The following is a 22819-nucleotide window of genomic DNA, read 5'->3' as shown; positions in this document are numbered from 1 at the left end:
AACTACAAAATTTAGTTGTTACACCGTTATTTTCTATGATATAAAGTCTCTATGTAAAGACTTTCAAAAATTATATGTCAGGTGATACAATAGTATGCAGATGCACAAAATAGAGTTACCTCTACTTTTTAAGTATTTCTGGAGCAGCAATGTTGAAAAAATGAACAACAATGAGAAAAACATATAAAATGAGCCCCACTGAAGCAGGAATAAAGAAGCACTTTTGGTAGAAAATAGCTGTTCCAAGTAACAGAAAACCTGTAAGACTTCTTTTCAAAAGTAACCACTGCAAAGAACACTTATACTCATCACACCTAACTTACAGAGAAGACTGAGTTTAGGATGGCTTTGAAGTCCTTTCCAAAATGAGACTTTTTCTATTTTTCCTGTCATGCAAATCATTCTGACTTTGGGTATCTAGAGTCTTCATGATTAAACAAAACGTTTCCTTGCATACGCACAATAAAAATGGCAGAGTCTCTGCACATTTGGAAGATATATATGGAATGTGATACAGCAAACTCCCACCATACCTAATTTGATATCTGTGGAGTGCACATTTAACGGTAGGGCTTAACAACTATATTGGTAAAGAATGCAGGGACAGGTCTCATAAACAAGATACTGTGAAGTGTTCGAACTTGAGGTCTTTTTAAAGGTAACTTGAGAATCCTATGTGATTTCAATATTCAAGAAGAGCAAAGGAGACAAATCAAATGATGTCCCAAGAGCTATTCAGCTCTTTAAATGATTCTATGGTGAAGAGGCCAACTTTGATGCAGCAGTGAAACAGCCTTTGGTTCTTTTACTTATGACTTAAACTTACTTGAAAACAAAAAAAAACACAAACTTTGGCTCAGCTGAATCTTATAACCTATAGTCTGAACTCAGCCAATGACGTATAAAAGTTGTATTTCAAGTAGTTGTCACACAGTGATTCCAAATACTTAATAATGGAAGGTATGGTATATTGATTTTTCTACATTCTGTAAAATAAGAGTTGGAGACTGGCAGCTCATATAATTACATGTATACATGTATTAATGTATTAATACATTACATGTATTAATATAGGTACATGCATAATGTCAACATTATATGTATTAACAGCTTCCTACTATGATGAAGTGATGAAGATACACATTTTTATTGTATTTTGCCTTGTGGACTTTTTCCTTGGTGGAGGTAGGTGGACAGTAGGGCAATTGCAAATTATATTTTCTTTTGATTTTGAATCTACTTGTGAGAACCCGTAAGGGAAATTTTATTTCACTCTTGCTTCAATATTAGCACTAATTTTATTCTCTTGTGCAAATTAGTTTTCCTTCTTTGTAAGTCCTTTTTATGGATATTCATGAAAAATCCTGAAACTCATCACGTTTCTCTCCTTGCAATAGCTACATAGAATTTAGAGCAGAATTTATGAAACATTTTTCATATATGAATTTATTTGGATCAATCTCAACCTCAGATTTATTTACATTGCTAATCCTTTTTCTGCCTTTTAAAAAAAAGTCCTTTGTCTTCATAATCTTTCATCTTTCCAGGTTATCATTTAGATTATTTCTGGAAACAATAAGCATGCTAAGTAAATAAAGAAATAGAAAAGTGAAATAGGAAGACATTTTGAGAAGAAATAACATAGTTTACATTTAAAAGTGCCTAACTGAGGAAACACTTCATTAGTTTAAATAAAATTAAATAGTATATTACCAAATTCTACAACACATTTCTATTCCTCTTCCCATCTTGTATTTCTTCATATGCAATATTGCCTCAAAAATGTCAATAATAATGAATGGAATTCTATATTTAATTAATTATTGTAAAAGTAATGCTTTGATTCTTTTGAACATGTTTCAGATTTGGTTTTAAATATCTACTTCTTTAGAGTCTGGTTAGGCCATTAACTCAATGACGTAATGGGAAATTCTCAAGAAGATTTATGTAAACTGAGAAATGTATATATATTAATCTGATTCAAAAAAGAGACTTGCAAAAGGCCAATTGTTGCTTTGGGAGAAGGGGATATTTGTGATCCAACACTATGGGAATTTTACATATAGAATCTCAGCTTTTTAGCTCAATGTCATTTAGAGCTGGAAATAAATTGTGGTCACACAAATCAAAATGTAATCTATGAAAGGGAGAGAGTGTGTTGCTAATTGTCTGAGGTCTTTTGTTTTTTGGTTTTTGTTTTTTTTTCCCATTTCCATTTGCATTTTCTTTGCTTTGCTTGGTATTATTTGGTTTATCTATTTGTACTTCATGAATGAATCCACTCATCTGTTTTCTTATTCTAAATAAACATTTATCTTATAAATCTGAATACAAATGTGTTATTTCCCTGAGGCTTTTTTTTCTTCCTAAACTATCCATGTCTAAACCTCTAAGGGGGAGTATACTATCTAGTAAGTGGCACCAGAAACCACCTAATTGTAGTAAGTTTAAAATGATAGTATTACCTGGAGAAGGAGATACAATATATCATTATAAACATTCAAATCTAAAAGGTGAAACAATTATCCCCTTAATAATGCTTACACACATGTCACTAATGTCTACCTCCCCCTCCTGATCAGGTAATTCCTCCCAATCTGGGCTGCCTTCCTGTTTATATTTCATCTATTAATGTCCATAATGTTCTTTAAGACTCAATTAAAAACAAAACCTATCTAGGATAGGGTCTCTTATTTTGGTGTTTGTAGATTCAGGAAATCCATGGATAAGCTTTAGGGATTTATAAGATCTCAGAAATTATACATGGTGCTTTATGTTGTTATGCATCTTTTCCCCTGTGGAAGGGATTCAGAGCTTTTCTTGACTCATGGCAAACTCCATAAGACCAATTACACACTTTTCTGTTTTTAATTTTAATTCCCATTCTGTATACCTTGCATGTAAATAGTAGTTTATATGGCATTTGATTTTGCTTATGCTTCAAATTAATCATATTAGAATGGATTAAAACCCAGTGAAAAAAGGATCACTCATCTGTTCTTTTTGATTTTGATTAAAAATAAACAAAACTGCTTTGAGAGCACCTCATTTCACAGAAACAAAAACCACAATAAGTATGTCTGAAGTTATACAGATAAGCAGCAGAGATGAGATTTGAACCCACATAAATAAACTTTAGAGGCTGCTTTCTTTACCACTGTACCATTACTACTTTCTTACAAGTCCTTTCTCTTGTAGAGCTTAAGAATAGGTAAAAGAAGAAATAATTAGCCCATACAATAATTATGAAGTGCCTATAAATTCATTTACTTTTGTTGTTTTTTTAATTTTTTTAATGTTTATTTTTGAGAGAGAGAGAGAGACAGAGTGCAAGCGAGGGAGGAGCAGAGAGAAAGAGAGACACAAAATCCAAAGCAGGATACAGGCTCCCAGCTGTCAGCATAGAGCCCGACACGGGGCTCGAACTCATGGACCGCAAGATCATGACCTGAGCCGAAGCCCGACGCTCAACCGACTGAGATGCCCAGGCACCCCTACTTTTTTTTTTTTAAATACTGTTGTTCAGCCTATTTCTTCTCTAATAAAATATACTATTCATTTTATTCTGTTGCGAGATCATGGCAAAATTTCATATTTTATGAAAATATCAATAAATTACAAGTCCAATGATGTAGTCTAGCCTTCTTAGAATTGTTTCTTCAATTGGTTGCCAATCAGGAAAGAAGAAAGATGCAAGGAATCAAAAACTTTGAGCATTGTTCCCCACAATCACACATCTTAGTGGCAGAGATCTACCAAATTGGTTTCATAATTTTTTAAATGAGAATACCGGCCTCAATCACTCCTTCATTTGCTCTTTCAACACATTTATTGCAAATTACCAGGTATTTTTCCAAGTACTAGGATAGAACAGTCCATAAGAGAGAGACTTTACTGTTCTCACAGAGCTAACATGAGGGAAGAGGAGCACAGGCACTTAATTAATAGTTACACAAATACATAAATTAGATTAGGTTGTAGTAAATGTTGTGAAGAAAATGGATCAAAGTAATGCTATAGAGGAAGGGGGTGAGGCATATCAAGTTGGTTCCAACCAGTCACAAAGTTTCCAAGAAGTACATTCTTGCTGTGTGCCCAGGAAAAGGAAGAGGTGAAAATATATAGTAAATATCTTTGATGACTGCTGTAAAGAGTGACTTGGGTATAGGGAACGTCTTGACAAGGGTGATTATGGAAGTCTCTCTGAAAAGGTGATATTTCAGAAGAGACCAAAATGAAGGGGAAGAGCTAGCCATGCAAGTTAGAGTAAAGAGGATAGTTAGAGGAAATAACAAATGCAAAGATTACAAAGCAGGAAACTGTTTGTTTTTACAGAAAGAGAAGGAAGTGAACAAGGGTGGCTAAAATGAGCAGGGGCTAGATGTTGCACGGCTTTATCAACATCCATGGCAAGATCAGTTCAGTATGTAGCTATCTACTGGAGATTATACAACAGAGGAATGGTGATGATGTAATGTAATCTACACTATTAAAATCTTTCACTGGCTGCTGTGTGGAAAGCAAAAAAATAGAGGCAGAGAGAGAGAGAGAGAGAGAGAGAGAGAGAGAGAGAGAGAGATTATGAGGCTTATGTGGAAAAAGGGAAACCAGGTAAGTGGCTTTTGCAGTTCAGGTGGCCAAATGGAAGATATTGTTGCTGCCTTGGAAAGATCATAAAAGAATGGGTATATAAGGAAGCAGGCAACATAGGCAGTTACAAAGCAATGTCCTAAGTGCTATAGTAGGAGAGAACACCATGAGAGCATGCAGAGGAGAAAACTAACTTGGACTTGGGAACTTCAGATGAAGAATTCTTATGACAGAGGAAAAGAAATGAGTTCTGTTCATGATTAAGAGACAGTAAGGGGCAGGGGGAGAAGTAGAATGGGATATTCTGAACAAAGTCAGCATCATTCCTAAAATTCTGTAGTCTTTGATGGAGGAGGGGAGAAACAGAAAACTAGACAGGTCGGCAAGGTCTAGACTTTGAATGGCCCTGTATGCTTTGCTGAATGGCTTGGATTTAAGTCTGAAGGCTACTGGGAATTACAGAAAGACCTCCAGCTAGATCCTGATATGCTCAGATACACATTATTATTTATAGATCACTTGGTGAAGCATTTAGACAATAAATAGAAAAAGAAAAAAATCTAAGATTCTTTAAATTTACAAGGGGGTATGTGTGTGTGTGTGTGTGTATGATACAATTACATATATAATACAATATATAATTACGTTAGCTCAAAGTTTATACTAAAGTCAAGTAGATTATTACACATATATATACACACACAGTTTTATTTTCTTTCCTTTTCCAGGTCTCATCCAATTCCCTGACATAAATAAAAATACCCCAGACTTATTTTTAATGGCTGTTATGATTGGGCATGTGTTGATGTTTAGAAATGATGTTCTCTGCCAAAAAAAAAAAAAAAAAAACACACACACAGAAAAAAAATTGTGGAGTTTTATTTCCCCCTAACCTTCTTGCCAAATGAAATTTGCTTCTGTTAACAGTTGTTGATTTTCCCCTGGATGGAGAGCTGCATATCTCTGAGGAGCCTGTGATAGCCATTCCAACCTGAGTTCCAGGGCTGTGTGGTTCCCCAGAGCCCTAGCTGCTTAAGCTTCAGGGCTTGGCACACAATCTATCTTTGTAATATGGCTTGTCCCAGTGGAGTGTTAAAATGATGACTATGTTTGTATATATATGCTCATGCTGTTTTACTGTTATGTTTTCATGTTGCTGATGCTGGTTATATTTTTAACTAATGCAATTTTATTGTATTTTTGCCCCAAAGCTATTTAAACCAAGCATACAATTTGGGGAATCTAATAAATAAATAAATGCAGAGCCCTGAAGGAAATGTGGCAACTGACAGTGGAATTTATCCCAATATTTAAATGAATTCAGTGTGACTAAATACTTGGAGTTAGAAGACTAGCAACTGTAGAGAGACAGAAAGGAATTTTTTTCATCCTAAAGTTAAAAAGACATGAAAAACAGGGCTGAAAAAATGTACTGTTTTTTTTTTAAAGAAATGTTAAAGCCCCCTGAGAAAATAGCTAATAATGGTGTTGCAAATATAATGAATTATTTAAATTGTGAGACCAATCTAGGGAGGAAAACAAAACTTTGTATTGTTTTAATGGAGTTTATACATTAACTTGTCATTCATTGTAAAATGCTTTGAAAAGTAAAAAGCACTATGTGTTGCATGTGCACGTAGCTTCCTGCATTACCTACAATCACCATGTGTCAGTCCCTGCTCAGTTCCTAGCTTGAATAACTGTGTATTAATAATTCCTTTACCTAAGGCAGCTGTTTGCTGAAGGTTCCTAGATAGTCTTCACTTGCCCTGAAACTACTGAGAATTGGTTTGGCAGCATGTCAATAGTTTCATTTCACTTTCCAACAGGGTGTGGACCTAACCTTGGCCCACTTCTGCCTCAGGAGACCCTTAACATCCCATTAGTAGGTTAGGATGTCCTTGGTTTCTATAGACCCTTAGGGGAGGGTTGCTTATTAAAACCTACCTTCTAGCCTATCTGGAACTTGTGTTGGGGGTGGTGGGATACACTGTTCTGATCTTCTCCATGTTATGTGAGATGCATTCCCTAGGGGCTACTGCCTGCCAGATAGCACTGTAATTTCTGCTGTGAACAAATAATGAAGTCAAGCCCAGGGCTTCCTTCTTCAATTTGTTCTCATCCTATTGGACCTTGATGATGGCCTCCATGTTATCTAGATTACAGATGCTATATCATTTGGTTATTAATCTGACCACCCCTCTCTTCCTCCCACCTCAGCACACTTCCAGGGCATGGTTTTTGTGTTTTACTTTCAATACTAACAAACTGTATGTGGCCTCCACTGGAGACTATCCTGAAAAGAAGTTGGATGGGACTATGAAAACCATTTATTGGTACCTGGGATTTAATGGAAATTTTAATAATAAAGAAGAGACCGGGGCGCCTGGGTGGCGCAGTCGGTTAAGCGTCCGACTTCAGCCAGGTCACGATCTCGCGGTCCGTGAGTTCGAGCCCCGCGTCAGGCTCTGGGCTGATGGCTCGGAGCCTGGAGCCTGTTTCCGATTCTGTGTCTCCCTCTCTCTCTGCCCCTCCCCCGTTCATGCTCTGTCTCTCTCTGTCCCAAAAATAAATTAAAAAAAAAACGTTGAAAAAAAAATTTAAAAAAAAAAAGAAGAGACCATATTCCAAATCTTTAATGTTTACTCTTTGGGTCAGTGACAAAAGCTGAAGGAAAGGAAATGGAAGAGAATGTGTAGACACCTAAGCACAAATTCAATTATGTAATATTAAAACGATTTTGGTGTTAAAAATACATAGATATATAGACACAAAACAAATGTTGAAGCAAAATTGTAATGCGGTTATACTAAATATCCCCCAGTAAGTTAAAGTATAGAAGTTAAATCTATGTAAAACAAGTAAAACATTGTTTTTAGTTCATTAAAGTTAAGTTTTGATATTTGAAACTCCACCATGAGCATTCTATTTAGAATTTAATATATTATGAGAATGATACATGTCTACAGCATCTAAATATTACTGTACACAATGTATCAATCTGTTGAATTGGCTATGTAATTGAGAAGTCTGTTTTTCCAAATACTGTTCAAATTAGCCAATCACCTTAATAGATATGTTAGATACTATTAACTAAAACAGGTTGCAATATAGATATTTTACATTTGGAATTTACTTCTTAGCTTCGCAATAAGCTTAGCTCACAACAGGTGTCAAATATTTACTGGGCACAAATATAAAAAGATTACATTATTTGATTTGATATTTTAAAATAATGCAGAACACTCTGATAAGAAAGTATGTGTATGAACATATACATATAAGGTGTATGTTTGAGGAAGAGCCTGAGAATATTACTTAGAAATTTTTAATGGCTTTTCTTTCTTTGGCCTTTTTTTCCTCCCCATTATCTTTTGCCTTTGTCTAAGATTGATTCTATGAAACATGCACATAAAGGATTATTTGAGATTGTAGCTCCTTTACTGTATATTTTTTAAATGAGGGGTCAGCAAGCTATGACCTGCAGACCAATTCTTGTCCACTACTGGTTTTTGTAAATAAAGTTTTATTGGAACACAGACAGAATCATTTGTAGACATATACTCTTATGGCTTCTTTTGTGCCTAAACAATGGAGCTGGGTAGTTGTAATGGGAAAAATCTAAAATATTTACTATCTGACGTTTTATACAAAATATTTTCCAGCTCCTATTGTAAAGTGGTATAAATTATGGATATGATTCATAGAACATCTCATTTAAGTGCATACATATTGACAATAACAAAATGCTGTGCTGGAAGATTCTGAAACCAGTGACTACTCTGTGCCAGGAATAGCCTATTCCTACCAGGAAGGTCATGGTAGTTTAAGTGGATGCTCTTATGCACCAAAGTTATTTGTGGAAAGGTTTTAGATTCAAATAATGCCAATTAATTTTCTTTGGGAAATCAACATGTACATGAATACCAACTCAAAAACAAATTCTCCAACAAAAAGTGAATAAATCTGCTCATCACATTGCAGGAATATAATATCTAAGTGCAAATTCAATTGATAGTTCACTTAAACAAAGGAATAAAGGCTGACAGTTTAAATAGGTTCTGAAAGAAGCTAACTAACAACTATTTCTACAGGAAAAAAAACAAGTTCTATCCTATTGCTTATTTCTTTACTTTCACAAAAGAATGGCAATACTCAATTACTGAGAGGTGAATTTATTACATTGTATATTATCCATGTCCTTTGTCTCTTTTCTGTTTTCTTTTTTCTATTTTCTGCTAAATGCCTGAAGTCCTACCATTTCACTGATCATTAACCACAACCCAAGAATAAGGGAGCAGAATTTAGACTATGGAAATTAATTCACTTTTGCCCTTATTTTTTGGCTCTATTAAAGGAGGAAGAAACAAGCTGAGGTTCTTCATTAAAATTAAGTCTTTTCATTACATGTTGACTTTTGTTATTAATTGTATCTTTTAAAAAAACAAGAGATATTACTGTATTTGGTGTCAAAATGCATAATTACTATCTTAATACAAGAGCTAAATTTATCTAAGAAGAAGTGTGGATCTATTATTAATTTCTGTATAGTTAAATAAAGATAATTCACTTCTTCCTATTTTATGAACCATTTTTTAAATATTTTATTTTTAAAATTATATTTATCTAATTCTTTTTAATTGTCCTGATAATCACATTGCCAGAAACATTATGGATTCTCAAAACAGGCCTTGTTATTAGTTGATTCAAAAACCTTGGGTCTTCTTGCTATTGATGTAAAAGTTATTTATAGTATTGAGGTGACATTGACCTTTAAAGAGCTATTTTGTCCCAGAAAACAAAAAGAGTTTCCTATGGATAAAATCCATTAATAATTAACATTATTTTGATATCTCAGTATTAACATTTCCCAAGGAAAATAAATAAATCTGTCAGTGAATAAAATTACCCAGACAATTTGTATCTCATTGCAAGTAGATATTATACCTCTCTAAAAGTAGATAAAGTTCAAATTTGCATTTAATTGTATTTTTCAGAAAACCATCTGTATTTTCATTAAAGAAGAATAATTAAAAACCATTAGAAGAAAGGATTATATGATTTTTCTGAGTACACAATTTGCTAATTTCCTCAAATTCAAAGACAATATTTGATTGTCAAGAAAATTCAGTGACTGAGAAATAATAGAATTTTTTATTGTGTGTTTCAGTAAAAAGTAATTGAAAATATCTTCAGAATATCTTTATAAGAGAAAGACAAACAGATGATTGAGTATGATTGTGTATAGTATTTATTATTATCTTGGATTTTTTAATGTTTATTTATTTACTTTGAGAGAGGGAGAGAGCGAGCAAGCTAGCACAAGCGAGGAAGGGGAAGAGAGGGAGAGAGAGAAGACCAAGCAGTCTCCACACTATTGACACAGGGCTAGATCTCACAAACTGTGAAATCGTGACTTTAGCCAAAATCACGGGTTGGTTGTTTAACAAACTGAGGCATCCTGGTACCTTGTTTTCTATGTGGTTAGGAAATTGTGCTGCTAAAAACATGATGATGGGTTCAGCTGATATGGATAATACATGGACTGGAATTCAGGAAATATTGGTTTTAATTTCCATTCTCTCAATGCTTAAACATGTAACCCAAATCTTGAGTCACAAGTCAAGTTTTCATACCGGCACTGATTGGAGTGGATTCAATGTCCCTAGGGAGGATGCTATCCCTTTTTGGTTGGCTGTACCGTCTGACCTTTCTGAATTTTCCACAAAGAATTCAGCATAATCACTTGAATCCAAAACCTCTTCTAGAAATGTCTTTATGGAACAAAGTTCTCAGTCTCAAATCTCTAACACAGAACATTATCAGCTCCTTCCAGGAAGCAGCAATGTTTTTGTTACTGTTACATACACAGAAGAATAATTTTATGGAGATGAGCCCATTTCCTCATCTGCACTATAAAATAACTGAGCTAAATGATCTTTTCATTTTCTTCCAGTTTAAAATATTTTTTAAATCTATGAGGTGAAATTTTTATGGCAGACTAACATATTCTTTGGGCAACTGAAGAAATTGCCTTTGTGGGAAAGTCCACAGCTATTCTAATGACAAAGCTTTAGAATCCAGTTTATCAAGATGAATTGTGGAAGTGAAAGGAGAACAGAAACAAACAAACAAAAGAGGCAGATTTACTGAGCTTATTTAATATAATGGTCCACGTTCCTTCTAGTGTCCTTTGGAATATTTCATTATAATGACCTGTAACAAGTAGAAAGTTCTTTCTTTTCTCTTAAAGTAAAAAATGAGAATGCACTTGAGAAAAATATTGTAATTATTGGGAGATCATATAAATGTTAATGCATTAAGAGTTAGAAAAAAGGGCAGGGGTAGGTTATATTGCACAGCTGCAGAAGCAGGGAGCTGGATGGAAGAATAGAAAACAGAAATCTTTATTTGAAACTCCAGCTGTGTAATCCTAGGCAAACATCTTAACCTCTGAGTAATCTTTATTGTGAGGATTAAATGCAATAACAAATGTAAAATGCCTGGCAATTACTGTTAATATATACAAATATATATACTAATATATATTTTTATATATAACACTATATATATATATATATATATATATATATATATATATATATATAGTGTTAATATATACTAACTCCTCCCCCTGCCCCTACTAAATTATTACTAATGGAATCTCTTCACTGGCATTTACTAACAAATAATAGATGCCAGAAACAAACAAAAAAACAGACTAACTTTTCCTATCTTTCTGGAATTTACTCTGTTTTGGACAGAAATTAAAAATAAATAAACAATAATAAAAGATAAGGGAGATGTCCTGTCTATTTTATTTTATTGAATCATGGGTTGAACATGCCAGTATTTTTCTGATAAATGAAAATGACTTTACTTTATTAAGGAGATGTACATGAATAGATCAGTACAGCTAGTCTTTCTTGTGCATCATTGTAAACATAAACTCCAGGATCTGGGAGTAAGTCAAAGGAACAGAAAAAGTTATTAGATATATAATATAAAACAAATAAGGGTTGGATTCTGAGGGTATAATCAAATTTTGTAGTGAAGAAATAAACTCTTTCACTCAATCATTATTTAGCATTCATTGTGTATCAAATACTGTACTTGACTATGTAATTACAAAGATAAAATGAAATTATCCTAGATTCCTTCTTAAATCTGTGAACAGGGAAGTAGTAGGTAAAATGAATGAATGAATGAATGAATGAATAAATAAATGAATACAAACCCCAAAAGAAATGTGAAAGTTTCCAAAGAAGAAGGAAAGTTAAACAGTTAAAACAGAAGAATATGACTATTTGTAGAAATAATATTAATAACGTTATGCATTTAATGGATTTGAGAACTTGTTAAAGATAATTCATAATAAATAAAAACTGAAGGTCAATGCATGCTTAATTTTAAATTTGCATTTCATTTGTATTTGTGATGTAAATGAGAGATCACATATGTTCTATCGTCACCCAGACTATTCACTTAGTACAGCTGGCTGTAAATGCTCCCTTTTTTCGACAGCCATACAGAAAGTTAAAGGACAATCACCATAAATTAGGGTCAAATGATTTCTTTACTTTGCAAAATTGAGACAAAATCAATTCTAGAGAAACCTATTCCATTATCCATCAAATCCATGCTGAAATTATTCGGTATATATATTTACAACAATTTATGCATGGAAATTGACCTGATGAATAGCTGTCTAAAGATAATCCCCCCAAAAATGCATATCTTTACTTTAGAAATGCTTTATTCCTTGGGGGAAATATGGCTGTGACTATTCCCCTTAAGAGTAGAAGAATGAAAGCATACATAATTCAAATGAATTAAACTGTCAACAATGAGATAAGATTAATTGTATACATTTGGTATTTTATAGATGCATTTGTCCAGAATCTGTCTGTCTCTCTCTCTTCCTCTGTTTTTTTTTTTTTTTACATTATATCCAGAGAGCTAAACACTTGCAAGAAAAGACCAAAGTCTCATTTTAACTTTATTCTTGATGTTTTTACAGGTAAAAACATTTCTTTACAAAACCTTTTGATACTTATTAAATGGCCAGACCTAAGGCTCTAGAGGGTGTTCCCTTCTACCAAATTCTTCCACTCGAAAAACAAACTATTCTTTCACTTGGAAAAAAACTATACACCCAGTAGCTTTACTAATGGTTCACTATAGAAATATGTACCAACCAAAGCTGTCACAACCAAAAACAAATCAGAGCTAAATTAATGATAAACAGGCAATGAGACAAAGGAAGGAAATCAGTCTGCTATGGATTGTCTTTCTATTCTACTCTTGCTCGTAGACCCTGTGTGTGTGTGTGTGTGTGTGTGTGTGTGTGTGTGTACAGACAGTGCTTTTCAAAGATATTGCACATTGTGTGCCTAGTATGTGAGCTTGGAAGTGAGAGGAAAGACCATCACAACATGAGGGGGAAGGAGAGAAGTATAATCTAGAAAGGGATTAGCAATTAATACTTTCCCCATATATTAATCATACTAATGATGAAAAAAATGATCACTATAGAAATTCCTCAGAGAGAATATGCATTGAACATAAATGCAGAAATTTTCTAAATATGGGGGTTATATATGGAATGTTCCATTTCCTGGTTTCTTCTGCTTCTTTACAATTAAAAGTGAATTCAAGAGTGTTTTTGCCCTTTTGAAATCAATTTAAGTTGAGAGAAACTAGACCATATGCTCTTTTAACCCAGGCAATGTACAGCAAAGTGCTGAGCAATTATACGGTGGATTTGATCAGTTTTGACAGCCAGTCCTGAAACTCAAGCCAGAATCCCCTGCTCTTTCTTCCACAGCAGGTTTTGAGACTAAATTATATGACTAATTGCATCAAATTTCTACTTTACCTTGGCAATGGTCTCACAAAACCTGCATGTGCAAAATGACTTTCCTGATCAGCTTTAACAATTCTATGTGCCATGATTATTTTACAACTTCTGTATCAGAATATATAAAATAATGATGGATAAAAATATGTAAATGTCCTCTGAAATACTCTGTCTTATAGCAAAGTCATCCTAGACTGTTCCCTTTCTTCAGTTCCTGCAACTTGTATTCACCAAGTGGAGTATTTGATTAGGGAATTTATAATCTGATAAATATAAATTAGTTCAGGATGTTCTCCTCATTCTGTGCTTGAAACATGTCCAAGAATCATGTAGATTATCTGGATCATTTCCTTAGTGTATTACCATAATCATATAAGAAATGCACGATGTTCACGTTGACAGTATATTCTTTAGAGTAATATATAAGTGAAAGTGAGGTGCTCTAGAAGTGAAGGTCATTAACATTCAATAGTCACCGATTCTATTATACTCCAAACCTGAGAAACTACCTAGTGAGGCTACAATGGGTTGTGTATCACTTGCTCTGGATACTCATGAAGCTAAAGCAAGCTCTCAAAAACTTCTTAATGTGCAATAATTATTTTAATTTAGGGACAAATAAACATAGGAAAGAGGGATAGGATCTCACTTCTGAGATGAAAGTAAATTAACTTGGGGGAAATTTATCTTTCACAGCATATTGGGGGCAGTGCCAGCAGGCCACAGATGTACACCTCATGAGGAGCCTATAAAGACATCTGTGAGGTGGGGGGAAATGCAGTTTATATTCATAGTGTAACTTAGTAATGACATACCAACCACACCCAAGATGAATGCTTCCAATATAGAAAGAAATAAGGGAAAAAAGGTATTTTTTTACAGCATTTCTGTTTCCATGCAAGGTTGTTGATGAATAAAGCTCTAGTTCATATGTATTAGTGGACAAACTGAAATAAGAGAGAAACTGACACAAGAATGAGATATAGATAAAGAAAGGGGTGGGGGAGAGAGAGAATGAGGAAGGGAAGGAGAAAGAAAAAGGGAAAGAGGAGAGGGAGGGATGGACACAGACAGGAAACAAACAAACAAAAAAGACAAAAGGAATCACATCAGAGGAAAAAAACTATAGAAATTTTCTAAGTTATTAAATGTTGCAGAAGACAAATATATGCCCTTGAAAACACTTTGAAAATGATTCCTTTCTTATTGTCATTCAATATATGCCTCCCACTCCAATACCCAACTCATTAAATAGATCATTTTATTCTCTGTTTGCCTGCTAGATTTTAAATGCTGAATGGGGACCACATATCTTTATCCTTTTATCTATCTTTTTCTACAAGCATAGTGACTGGCACATAGAAAGTCTTCAATAAATATTAGTAGAATAAATGAACGAGTGAATGACAAATTCTTCCAAATTCTTAAGCAGAAAGAAAACTTCTACTTAAAAAAAAAATGTTACTGATTGTATGAATGTTTGGCAGCCTAATGATTTTTTCCTATGATATTTCCAACATGATTTCTAATTTGTTAACATGCCCTATGGATGACCAAATTTTGCAAAGTAACGCATGCAAATGACAGGGTATGGCTGCCCGTGGATATGCTGTGACCTGTTGTCAAGTTTCCTTCTTGCAGCTTGCATTCTAGGAGTTATTCAGTTGGAATGAATCAACAATCAATAGGAGGTTATTTCAAGCCTTAAGGAAACAAATTTGGTGTTCAAATAAAATAAAAATTATGTCTTTCTTGTTTCTTTGTTTAGTATGCTTGTTTGTTTTCCTTGGAGATGGGTTTGGGGTTTGGCAATTTAGAAGTTGGAGAGAATTAAAGTCGTAGTAACTAAAGCATCTAATGAAAGTAGGAAGCAAAACCACAGAAGGTATCGGAGTATAAGGAGGTATTAAAATGAGAAACCAGACGAATAAAAGAGTGAAAGTGATCTGTAAATTATTTTACACTGTTCCAAATATACATGTTTTTAACTGCTGAGTAAAATATAATATCCATTCTGAAATATTCAAATACATATATATATTATATATTTATAAATATATAATATATATGTTCAAATATATATTATATATATATAAATATATAATATATTATAAATATAATATATATTTATCAATTTAAAATGATAGTTCATAGAGTCACAAAATTACTGACCTTCTCTGGTACAATTGGTTTGGGTTTCATCACTGAAGTCTCCACAGTCATTGTCACCATCACAGGCCCAGTGGCCTGGGATACATCTGCCATTGGAACACCTGAACTGATTATCAAAGCAAGAGTGAACACAGCCAACTTCATCACTGCCGTCCCCACAGTCATCATCTGGAAAGAAGCACCAACATCAAGGGAGTGAAAACTGACCCAGGAAGAAAATTTTTCTTCCAAAATCTCTAACGTTTCTTTTTTGTATATAGAGCATTCTTTTGTTTTTGATAAAGGAATCAATGATCAACTTTCCCATGGATAGTGGGGGAACTATTTTCATTTTGACATTGCTTCCCTTGTGCTTTCACATCAACTACTAACCAAAGAGGGAAAAAGAAATCCTTGACTTGGATTTTAAAATTTATCATTTCACTCAGAAAACACTCACCATTGACAACAAATCTATGCGACATGAAATAATTATAAAATGAGAGGACAATGATGAGTGCAGGAATTTCATGAAATGATACAGCTGGTGATATAATTATTGTGGAAAACTGTTCAGACCCACAATCTCTCTACACCCCACAGTGTATAACCATATCTTTAATTCAGACCTTTCTTCTCCATTCTCCAACATGAAGAGTGACTACTTCCTCCCCTTCCCCTACTAACTGATAAGTGTGTATTTATACTGGGAAATTGTCACTATCATTAGCAATGATTTATATTCTTTATTAACAACCATTGCAGGAGGGAGGTGAGAGAAATGTGAAGTGGAAATAGATTAAATTGAAATCAGTGGCTGAGAATGTATGATTTATACATAATTCATTTACCTGTGTTCGGTATAATTCAGCAAAGGGATACAATTGAGTATAAGAAAAAAAAACATCATTTGTACATAAATAGCAAGGTGGCAGAAATGAGACCATTTGGATAATTCCATAATAATTTATAAACTCCTATGTCCTGAGAGTACAGAGCACTTTACATAAATGCTTTGGGGAACTCAAATTGTCCAGGTCATATCCTCAATTATCCCCTTTACTTCACATCTGTCGAATTAGACGATGTCCAGCATAATGTCTGAACACAAATCTCTTCATTGCCCCATGGGACAGATGTTGACCTCCATTACTCTTAATGCTAATCCCCGCTGAAGTGCCAGGTGCCCTCTTACTACTTGTCTTAGCCATTTTGTTGGCTCTGCAAGCTTCTCTTATGAACTATGTCTCACCAACAGTCAGGCCCCCAATCAAATCAGTGCAATACAGTGAACAGTAGTACTTGCCAGAGTCGCAGTGCCATTTGCTGCTAATGCATCTTCCACTTTTGCATATAAATTGAGTCAGTGGCTCACAAGTTGGAAATTCTAGGAAAGGTATAAAAACACTCAATAGGTAAGATGTTACTGACTATGCTTGGCTTAAATCGTATCTCCTTTGCTAATGGGACCAGAACTCCACCCCTGTCTTCGACAAAAGGCACAGAGGAAGCAGTATACAAATATAGTGACATAAACTTCTTGAGGACATAGGACACCCAAACTTTTAATATTTTTTAAATGAATACTGTACAGGGACTGAAAGGCAAGGAGAATCATATGGTGAAAGACCATTTGTATTCATTATACGCAAAGTAACGCGTGTATACTTTAAACAGAAAGGCCTTTTCTTTTTTTTTTTTTTTTTTTTTAAAGTTTTTTTTTTTTTTTTAATTTTTTTTTTCAACGTTTTTTATTTATTTTTGGGACAGAGAGAGACAGAGCATGAACGGGGGAGGGGCAGAGAGAGAGGGAGACACAGAATCGGAAACAGGCTCCAGGCTCCGAGCCATCAGCCCAGAGCCTGACGCGGGGCTCGAACTCACAGACCGCGAGATCGTGACCTGGCTGAAGTCGGACGCTTAACCGACTGCGCCACCCAGGCGCCCCAGAAAGGCCTTTTCTGAATACAGAGAACCAAGTAGGATATTAAGATCTAAGTTTGCCTTTTAGAGATGTCAACATCACAAAGTGAAAGTAAAAACAAACAAACAAAACATCTCAATAAAATCAGTTCATGGATATCATACAGTTATAAATGTTTCGAGGAGTGAATTCTAAGGAAAAAAAAAAAAAACAAAGCACAAAACACAAGAATTCTCTGAAAATCGACAACAGTGAAGAATTAGAATTCAAAATGAAATTTTACTCTATTAAATCCAAAGACCTCCTTTCCTAACCCTTAAATATCTATAACAACAAAAAATTTAAACATAGACAAACATAGAATTAGCATAGAAAAAGATTCTAAAAAGAGGTAACTTGCTAATTCAAAGGAGTAGTCAATTCAGCAAAGTGTCATAAGATGATCAGATAATATAGACTGATTGGAAAAAGAAAATAATCTAGACTGATTGGAAAAACAAAAGAAATGGCAAAAGGTAGTAGTAATCAAAGAATACAATTGCCAGGAAAAAGACTTTCATTTATGGTGAAAGCAATTCACATAGTTTACATAATGTGCTTAATACCAGGTATTTTAGCTCTCAGCACAATATTCATGGAATTATAAAACCATCACCCACAAGAGCTCATTTAACAGACATCAAAAAATAGAAAAAGAAGAAAAAAAAAACCTCCATCAGTTCACTGATACAAAGAAATTGACACATGGAGATAGATCTGTGCCCCACATTCTTTTATATTGTTCTTTTGACAGCTGGAGACAAAGCCATTTTGTAGCAAATGGCTGCTCTTCTCCTTAAAACAAGTGGCTTACAATCATAGTCTCTATTTGGTGGGAGGGAGACCATAAATATTTTCAACTTGTACTCTGCAGGCTCTGTCTCAAGGCTACCAAGATGGCTGAGCAGGCTAGTGTTTGGCTGTCCAAACTTCTTCAGCCAAATTATTAACCTGTTATTTAACTACACAAATATTTATCTGTGGTTTTTTTTTTTTTTGGAGTTTTGAATACTATTTACAGGATATATGAATAATAACAATATCTTTCCTAGCTTAAAACAAAACAAAACACTGACTATATCCAATCATTTTAGCCGTAAGAAAATAAACTCTGAAAAGTTACGCTTGCCTAAAACTGGCCATTATTTCCTTAATAAAAAAACAGGTCTTTAGAGTTCACTTCATCAAACTCTCCCTCCATTCTTTATTCCATCACCAATTTCCTATATTATTTTCATTTACTATCCATGAATGTACTTAAGCTGCTTTTACTATACCTATGTTTTTAGTATATAGATGTATTCAACTTGAAGTTTAAGTATTTCTCATAAATTGTTTCATTATGTATGGTAAACTTCCTTGTATTTATTAGAAATGTGTCTTTAAATACTTCCACTGTTTTAGCATTTGGTTTCCATACTAGTCACTACTGCATAATTTTACAATGTTGGAGATTTCAATCATTTGAAGTTTTTTATCTTTAAATTCTATAACACTATCATTTTTTATTGTTTCAAGTTTTTATTTAAATTCTAGTTAACATACAGTGTAATATTGGTTTCAAGAGTAGAATTTAGTGATTCATCACTTACATATAACACCCAGTGCTCATTACAGCAAATGCTCTCCTTATTATCCATCACCCATTTAACCCATCCCTTGCCCACCTCCCCCTGAGGACCCTCAGTTTGTTATCTATGGTTAAGAGTCTCTTATGGTTTGCCTCCCTTTGTCCTTTTTGTCCCTTCCCCTATGTTTGCCTGTTTTCTTTCTTAAATTCCACAAATGAATGAAACCATATGGTATTTGTCTTTCTTTAACTTATTTAGCTTAGTATAATACACTCTAGCTCCATCCACGTCATTGCAAATGGCAAGATTTTATTCTCTTTTATACCTGAGTAATATTTTATTGTGTATATATACCACAACTTCTTTATCTATTCACCAGTCGATGGACATTTGGGCTCTTTCTATAATTTAGCTATTATTGATAATACTGCTATAAACATCAGGGTACATATACCCTTTCAAACCTGTATTTTTGTACCCTTTCGGCAAATACCTAGTAGTGCAATTGCTGGGTCTTAGAGTAGTTCTATTTAATGTTTGAGAAGCCCGCATACTGTTTTCCACAGTGGCTGTACCATTTTGTGTTCCCACCAAGAGTGAGGGTTCCCTTTCTCTGCATCCTTGCCAACATCTGTTGTTTCCTGTGTTGTTAATTTGAATCAGTCTGACAGGTATGAGGTGGTATTTCATTGTACTCTTGATTTGTATTTCCCTGATAATGAGTGATACTGAACAACTTTTCATGTGTCTGTTAGCAATACTTTAAAGTTTTTTTAACTTTGGGGGAGCTTGGGTGGCTCAGTAAGTTAAATGTCTGCCTTCGGCTCAGGTCATGATCTCATGGTCTGTGGGTTCAGGCCCCACATCAGGCTCTGTGCTGACAGCTCAGACTTGGATCCTGCTTCGTATTCTGTCTCTCTCTGCCTCTCCCCAGCTTGTGCTCTCTCTCTCAATAATAATTAAATAAACTTAAAAAAAAATTAAAAACTAAAGTTTTTAGACTTTAAATTCTATAACACTGTCAATATTTAATTTATTTTTTACAGAGAAGAACATGCAAGATTTACCTAATGATTTTGGTCATGCATCTTTAGGTCTATCCTTCATTTTTCTTTTAAAATGGGTGATGGGCATTAAGGAGGGTACCTGTAATGAACACTGGGTTTTATATGTAAGTGATGAATCAATAACTTCTACTACTAACTTGGATTTAAATAAAATCTTGGAATACAAAAAATCTTTTAATATTTTAAGTACCAATCCCAGGTAGCCTGAAGGCTGAGTCAAGGGGCTCACACATGGGCAGTTTGCTCCGTGCCCTTGCCCTCCATTTTTAGGCCCTCTCACCTATTGGAAAGGATGCTCTCATCCATCATGCTATCTTCCTGGGGACAGCAGTTCCCTGCACTGCACTACTGATAAGAAGGTTTGAATGGCAGTTAAAATCAGACCTCATATTGGACCTGCTCTTCTTATGGGACTTGGGCCTGTCTAACAGTTATGTTTCCCAAAGGTCTATTCTGGATCATCCCTAAGAGTTAGGACTTTACAGAATACCCAAAATTATGTTACTGAGCACTTTCATACTATTTTAACCAGTGAATCACATGAGTGATGGTATTGTCAGAAAGTAAGGATTTTTAATGACACTGCTAGAACTTTTATAGAATGATTTGCATTTTTTCCTTTATTAAAAACTATGAAATTGTTAAGTTAAAAGTTTATATTAATGTATAGTTTTTGGCAAGTCACAACTAGCTAGAATAGTAAAATGTGAGCAAATTAATTTTGCATGATAGTGTCAAAGACATATCCTGTGCCGTATCTTCACAATATTTCAAATTACATTGGAGGCTAAAATATTCATCCTCACTCTTAAAATGGTGAAAGAGTAAGTCAACTTTGGAGCCCATAAGAATTCTCTCTAGTGTGTAGCTGAGCTGGGAAAAGAGAATCAGGCAGACTGACCAGCAGTAGCAACCAGTGAGCAGACTACAAGTGACAGCCATGTTTACTACTGGTAATTTACCCAAATGACAACATAAATTGATATTACTTCATAAATAACATGTAGGGAAAGTGGTGGGCTCATACCAGATCTGGTTGATATGGCACTGATTACCTGCTTTTCGCTTCTTAAAAAGCTATTTCTTTGTGTGGTTACATTTGAGTATATACATCTGAGGTATTGGAATATGAATCAAAATTATCCTAAAACTGAACAAATCTCCATTAAATTTTATGATTACCAAAGACGTGCTTCAAGATACAAATTATAGAATAAATTTAAATTTTTAAACCCCCAAAATGTGATCAGAGCCTAAACATTATTCAAAGACAGCAGTAAAAAGGAGGCAATCACTGATATGAAGAGAGAAAAGACTGTATCAAAAGCTATCCATGATGTGACTCAACAGATTTTCTGACATATAAGGGGAAGTGCTCAAAAGAAGTGAAAATGCCCAAGGCATCCTTTAATCAATACTTCTAACAGAGTTTTCTCTTGTTACCTGACAAGATAATGAAAACTTATGTGTTTATGTTTTAAGAATCAACAGGAAATTTGTCCAAAATATGTTTTCTTCTTTGCATAAATGTTTAATGTTTACAAGATGTACAGTGGATATGAATAGTGACTTTAAACCAAACATCAGTGTAAGTTATGGTTAAAATGAATAAAATCAAAATGCAGATTCTAAGATATGATCAGATCTAGTTTTGAAAAACATCAAATCTTGTTGAATCTATAACAGGTTACTTCACATTTTTTAATCTCTCTTCTATAAATTTAGGAACGTATTAACCAGAATCACACATTTAACCAGGAAAGTGATAAAACACCCCAAGCATTTGGATAATCTGAAATTTGGCAATACTTTATTGTTCAGTAAGTTTTCCAAGTGACCTTTAGGATTCTACCTCTCAGATTCTGAGTCTAAAATCCAGTCCCTTCGTGCCCCAAATCTGAATGTTAGCTTCTAAAGGGTAAAAACTTTCAAAATAAATAAAATAATCTAAAACCCGGTATACCTTCAGTCTCTAAGAAAATAAGTCATATACCTGACCACAGAGAATACAACATACATACGTGCATATGATGCATATATGTACTTAGATAGTTGTATCTCATTTCTGATTTATTTTTTACGTAATAGTTACATTATTTCTCTTGGTAACCACATTGTCTGATTTAGTATAGGACAAGAGGCAAATTATATAAAGTTTTAAAAAAATGAGGACTAGAAGAAAGGATAGGGCAAATCACTACAAAGAACAGAGGTATTAATTGAAGGGACACATATAAGGGAGTGAAATTACTAATGTTTCATTTATGTTTCCTTGATAAAGCACTGTGACATAGAATAAATCACAATGCCTCTCTGGTGACAGATGTCAGGTTTGTAACTTGATCTCTCAGGTCCTTTAAGTCCTAAAGATCAAGAAGTCAGAAGAAACATCCTCTGCAAATGCACAACACCCTCAAAGCATTTTATTAGCAAAAAAATGGGGCATATCTCCCAAATAACTCCTGGGATTATCACAGTATTCCAATAAAAGATAATAACTGAATTTCAGAAAAAAAATATAAGAATACATTTAAAACGTTAAATTATCTTTGGATTTTCTCCACTTAATGCAGTCAAATGTGAAACACATTTTAGGAGTTCCACCAAAAATTTAAGT

General features: G+C 34.1%; 1 protein-coding gene across 4 annotated transcripts in view; it reads right to left on the bottom strand.

Annotated features, from left to right (window-relative positions):
• LRP1B (LDL receptor related protein 1B) overlaps positions 1–22819 on the bottom strand; it is a 1890044-nt gene that overhangs the window by 675579 nt on the left and 1191646 nt on the right. For all 4 annotated transcript variants that reach the window (XM_058715412.1, XM_058715410.1, XM_058715409.1 and 1 more), the window contains exons 19-20: positions 16908–16988; positions 15623–15790 (exon numbers count right to left, since the gene is read on the bottom strand). In XM_058715412.1, coding sequence (XP_058571395.1) covers positions 15623–15790; positions 16908–16988 — 249 coding nt within the window. The remainder of the gene's footprint in view (positions 1–15622; positions 15791–16907; positions 16989–22819) is intronic.

Source organism: Neofelis nebulosa, chromosome 2, assembly GCF_028018385.1.
Source record: "Neofelis nebulosa isolate mNeoNeb1 chromosome 2, mNeoNeb1.pri, whole genome shotgun sequence".
Lineage (NCBI taxonomy): Eukaryota > Metazoa > Chordata > Mammalia > Carnivora > Felidae > Neofelis > Neofelis nebulosa.
This window is presented reverse-complemented; position numbering and strand designations above follow the sequence as displayed.